The sequence below is a fragment of the Octodon degus genome, unplaced genomic scaffold (assembly GCF_000260255.1).
Source record: "Octodon degus isolate 3935 unplaced genomic scaffold, OctDeg1.0 scaffold00018, whole genome shotgun sequence".
Lineage (NCBI taxonomy): Eukaryota > Metazoa > Chordata > Mammalia > Rodentia > Octodontidae > Octodon > Octodon degus.
Window position 1 is genome coordinate 13,377,118 of NW_004524594.1, and position 6,000 is coordinate 13,383,117.

Here is a 6,000-nt window from a genome sequence, read left to right on the forward strand (position 1 = left end):
AGCCTGCGTCTTATCTGAAAAGTTACTTGCACACCAACCTTCTTTCAGACTTTGATTTTATACTCAAATAATACAAAATTATTTCCCAAGTCAAGTAAATCGATCTAGAATTATTAACCACATTCTGAAGAAGCATGACATTGTGAGAAATATACAACTGAGACAAAAACAAAACAAGACCAAAAACAAAACAAAACAAACCCCCCCCCCACACACACACACCATACAGGAGTCTGGGGATATAGCTCAGGGTTACAACACCTGCCTAGCAAGTTTGAGGTGCTGAGTTTGATTCCTGGCCCAAAATGAAATAAATAAATAATTTTTTAAAATGCTGAATTTCTCCCTAGAACCTGACCACATGGCTTATTTCCAGGTTGACCTTTTGAGTCACCTCCCAAGGGAGTTTAGCTCCCCAACTTGCAAGGCCTCATCTTTACTGATGGGTTCACTTCACTACACAGGAGAGTATAGTCCAGCTCCAGTATTTTGGCTCATTTTCATTCTGAAGTTATGAAAAACAGTATAGACTGAGCTCCACAGAGGTGTTCAGCCTAAAGAACACATCACTTAAAAGTCTGCTTATAAACGATTAAGTTTATCTGGAGTATATTTAAGTCATATACTCAGATGGCTTCAAGGACAACGCTAATTTTTTTTTTTAATTTCTTCTACCTTGGATGACGCTTATTTGGGGATTAAACTCTCAGGTTTCCATGAGACAGATACAGCTTCTTAGATCTGAGAGTTGACATAGCACCCCAAGTGCTTTTCTCTAAGGCAAAGCAGAGTTGTGATACAGTCAGATTCAGTATTGTCTCCTTTGTCTAGCAAAATCTGAGGTCACTATACATATGTGTAGGAAACATAGTCATTTGTATTAGACCAACTCTTGTGTTTTTAAACTTCTCAAAGAATATTTTAGTTTAATTTCTGACTCTTTGTGCTCACAGATTCGTAGTGACACTATCCTGCAGTGTTTTTACTATTTGCTTTCCATAATCAGCATTGGCTTGTTACAGTTGGTCTGACACTCACCCTCCCTTTCCATACATTTCTGCTATCTTGGTACCCAGCATGTTTGTTAAAACTCTGAGTTTGTCCCTTTCACTATAACAGGGTTTAACTAACTAAGACAATTCTTGAAGTCTAGCTCTCACCTTTCCTGAACCTTCTTAGTCCTAGAAACTTAGAATCATCTACAACTTTTAATTAATACCCTCCTAATCACATTCTCCAAATTATTGCTTCAATAGTTCCTTTAGGCAAAAACTCTGGATTTTTTTAACTTTTGTGCATGGAGCACCTAGCACAGCAGGTGCAGAATGAATATTTGTTACACTGTTTTGCTATATGTTCTGTAAAGAAAAGAATCTACAGTAGCCGAACTCATTGACAAACTAGAAATACCATAAAGTGTTCAAAGTTTTGTGAGATAATTTCCCCACTTCTCCTCCAAGTATGTTTTGGTTTTTATTAAAAAGCACCTTATTACTTCCTCTACTGTCTCATCAAGGTTCATACCACTAAGGCATAATTTTTCACATTAACTATTAAGAAAGTATTAGGTACCACTTAGATTAATCAATATGCTTTGCACACAAGGCTCTACTGTAGTTGATTATTCTTACTGGTACTGGAGATAAAATCTTCATCATCATCAATGCCTGATCCAGAAAAACTGAGGTGTTTGTCTCTGTCCTCCTCATTTTCTTCACTGGGCTCCCAGCCTGTTGACACGGTATTTGAATCCGTACCTGTTGTAGTGACTTACATTAGTAGCTGAGCTGGTTGCCAATGAACCCATTTGTCAAAAGAAGATAGGCACTGAGGGTATGACAGCTCCAAAGATTTTAAGAAGAAAGTGAAAGAGTTGAGTTGTATATTCCAATTTCTTAGGTCCTTGTCTTTGAAGTTGATAAAACAATTGGCTATGATCTTTAGGATTGAACATTCTTTTTTAAGGAAGCCAAAGAAATAAATATGAACATAGCCTGGCCATACAAACAAAACAAAGGCAATGGAAATTTACTCATGCTTTCATATGCATTTCTTATTAAGTCATTAAGTATACTCTATTAAGCCCAGGATAGCAACAATAGAAAAGTTTTATATCTACCTATTTGCTTAGTCGAGACACTTTCAGAAAAAAAAAATTGATATATTATCCCATGTCAATCACTTTAGAAATCCTAGCCAGGCATGGTTGTGAATTCCTGTAATCCCTGCACTAAGGAGGCTGAGGTAGGAGAATAGTTATGAGTTCAAAGCCAGCCTGGACTATATAGTGAATTCAAGGCTAGCCTGTACTACATATTGAGATCTTGTTTAAAAAAAAATCCTGAAGTTGCATCCATAATTTGCTAATTCATTGTTTGAACTTTGTACCAAATCACAATGGCTGTAAATCCAAGTGAAAGGAATGCTGGATTTCCAACAATACTTTTATATAGAGAAAACAAAACCAAAAAGTTATTCAATTAGAGAAAATATTCCTAGTACTTACTAGTCAACCAAAAGTGTTAATGAAAGTGGACTGACTAGTCCAGATCATAAGAATTTTCATTCTTTTCTTTTGAATGCAGTCATAATAAGCGGCATGGAAACCATCTCTTCTCAGTGGTTATTGCAGAAAATATCTCATTACCTAAAAGGAATTTCCTACCTTTTGTATGAGATTTAGGTTATCTTACAGGATGACCCTTTGTTTTTATACTATTAGTGCCCAAGAATAATTACACCAATGGAGAGTGTATGTATTTCATTGGTTCTAGTTATGCTATTTTATTTTCTCATCAGAAAGTCAAGTTTTTATAATTTTGTAATTTTAGAATGTGCATAAGCACTCTTTGAAAGCTGAAGATTTGCTTCATTATCAACGCCTGCTCCTTTTTCCTCCTCCTGGGCTCTCTTAATCCCACAGAATAGAAAGGTGAAAATTGCATACTAGCAGGAAAATATTAAACATACAGATCTCTGAGCCAATGGTCCTTCTTAAATCATCACAAACATTTGTGAGATCGGGATGGACATTAGGCTCTAGTAATGTTCCATAGGTTATTGAGAATTGTTAAAGACTATCAAAGAACATATAAGGTGCCCATAGCTCATTACCAGCCATTTCTGATGTGGTGTGAAGATGACTCTTAGGCTCTGATGGTTGAAACAACCATGAAAACCAGTCCTGGGTTTCTTGCCTCTTGGTTGTGGTTTTGAGAGTTGCACCGCTCGTGCCCATCAAAGCTGTTGTGACCATGATTGAATTGATTGTTGAAAGGTCATTTGTGAAGAAACATTAAAACAAGTTAAATGGTAGAGTGCTGAGTTTTTTTTTCCTTCTTTCAGAGATGGTTGTTTAACTAAGATTTAACAATGGGAACCCTTGTGAGCATGCTCAGTTATCATTGTGGAGAACCAAGAGGGCCTCTAACTGTAACAATGTTCATGGTTGTGATGTGCTTTTTTTTTTAAATAAAATTTCAAATGTTTATAAAAAAAAAAAAGAAGTTCCTAAGAAATAGCATCATAGATGCTTTCACTCTTTTACTACTTAAGGGAATCATCTATATGCAACATAGATGGCAGAAGGCAAGAGAGAAGGCAAAGAAGTTCTATTTAGTAGAGAGGCCCAGACTTGTGTTCATAAAATGTCAGAGATGGAAGGACCAAAAATATCACCTGGCTCATGCTCCTCATTTCAAAAGATGAAGAAACAAAACTATGCTGCACAAAGCTTCTAATTTGTCCAAAATCTGAAAGCTAATCAGCCACAGAGAGGCCTCAAGCACACAGCATGAGAACTATCTTTAAATTTGAAAAGTCTGTAATGTAAAAAAGGAAGCAGTTTTTGTCTCATCTCCCAGGAGGCCCAGTGAGGTCCTATTCTTAACATTTTCAGGAAGATGGATGGTCTTTCCTGTATTAGATTGTGAAAAGCAATAATCTGAATTATCCGACAATGAACTTTTTGATAGAGTATTATGTTTCCCACTATCAGTGAGATCATTTGGCAGGAAAGTTGTGTAAGAGATTAAACGATTAGAAGTGCTGACTGAATTGGTCCACTTAAGATCCGCTCCATATCTGGGCATTTATGACTCTCAAATTCAGCTGTTCAGAATCCCAGCCCCTTGATCTTCTACACAGTGTGTCTTGGCCAACCCATATCATTCTCCGAGAATTCAGGATATGATATTTCGGCCAGAAATCACAGACTCATGATCCCAGAAATCCCAAACACAAGGTGGAATGACACAAGAAGTCCGTTAAAGAAGATGCCTTCCAAGTTTCGCCACTTAGACTCCAAATCCTCCAGCACACTTGCCCCAAAAACCCAGAAACAGGGAGAGGTGAAATGATCCCATAATCCCACTGATAAGATCAGAAGCAAGAGTCTTGACTTGAAAAATCTGCCATTTTGCCATGATAAATATGCACTAGGAGAATATTAGGTAATAAAAGATTTTTTAAAACTAAGAACAAGTTCAGACAGACACTGAAACCATCAACCATCATTAAATCCCCACATACAAGACTAAGATAGTTTTTTTTTTATTAATTATCACGAAAGGCAAGAAGAAACATGGCCAGTAAAGCTTTTCTTTCACATTATTTGTTCAATGAAGAGAAATATTGTAAACACTTAAAATAGCATTTCCTTTATTCTAAAGTCTCTCTCCTCCCACCTCTACCACAGCGGGATCTTAATTATGCTACACTATGGCAACCACAGCATAACATCATTCTTTACATAATTATTTGTAGAAGTGAAGGATAGCCAATATCTTCTAAGATAAATAAATTTAAAAAACCATTTTCTATATTTATTCATCCTCTTCCACAGAAAGAGTGATTCGTTATTTTGAAATATGGCCACATCTTCCATCAACACAATTTAACAAATGAAGATATGCTTGGAATAGCCCATTGTTAGAGATTGAATCTCCTCTTTGCACTTGCCAAGGCTCCCAGATCAAAGCACTTCAGGAATTTAGAGACAACAGTCAAATGTCCAAGAGCTTCTTACTGTCCTGGATGCTGATGTAGACAAGCAACAGGCCATTTTTATGGTATTTTGTGATAAAGGTTGGATGTGTCCAAACACCCATCCAGGGTCTAACCTCTCTATCTGTAAATTAGCCTTCCTTTTTTTATTACTGACCATATAGCTAAGGTAGCAGAAAGTAGGTGTGTGCATCTGCTAAGAAGATTCTTTCTAGAGGACGTGTTGTGAATTAAACTGGTGAAAGCCTCTAAAGGAAAAATAGTACTGACTCTATTAACCACTGCCAAAAAAAGAAAAAGAAATTGGGTCAATTAGGAGCATTCAGGCATATCCCCAGATCTATAGGCATCTGTGATAAACAGAATGGTACTGAACAGTACTCCTATTTGATGCTGAAAAAGCAGCATTGGGAAACACTGGTGGAATGATAGATATCTTTTCCTTTAACACTAAACAACCTGGCATTCAGAACACTTGATAAGCAAAGACATAACAGTTTACCTGTTGTTGCTGTTGTTGTAAGATCCTGAGTCTGAGGCTGTGAATTACCAAACCAGAACCATATCCAATTACTTTGCTCCTGAGCTGCTGTATGGCTGTTTGAGGTAACTGGATCAATTATGAAAATATCATTTAGTAACGTTCCCCCTTAACATCTACTTTCCATTCAGTCTATATTTAATAGCTATGTGTATAATAAAGATTAAAGTCTTTCCAGCCTCCTAACATCTCCAGGCATTCTAGGACAGTAACACCTGTAGGTATCAACCCAATGCTTCTCAGGCTTCAAACTGAATCCCCAGAATTCAGTATCAGAGCAAAATCAACAAGCAACTTAAGGGCTGGTGAGATGGCTCAGTGGTCTAAAGCACCTACTTAGAAGAAGCTTAGCAGAGCACAGGGACCATGGTTCAATCCCCCAGCACCACATGCCAGCCAGCCCCGCCCCCTGGTGGGCTGGGCTGGCCACACACACACACACACACACACACACA

General features: G+C 37.4%; 1 protein-coding gene across 14 annotated transcripts in view; it reads right to left on the reverse strand.

Annotated features, from left to right (window-relative positions):
• Cd44 (CD44 molecule (Indian blood group)) overlaps positions 1-6,000 on the reverse strand; it is an 89,378-nt gene that overhangs the window by 31,221 nt on the left and 52,157 nt on the right. For 6 of the 14 annotated variants that reach the window (XM_023710540.1, XM_023710541.1, XM_023710539.1 and 3 more), the window contains exon 6: positions 1,632-1,757. The exons of 7 other annotated variants lie outside the window; for them this stretch is intronic. In XM_023710540.1, the coding sequence (XP_023566308.1) occupies positions 1,632-1,757 (126 nt within the window). Of the gene's footprint in view, positions 1-1,631; positions 1,758-3,114; positions 3,249-6,000 lie in introns of all 14 variants that reach the window. One more of the 14 variants, XM_023710552.1, reaches the window with a different exon arrangement.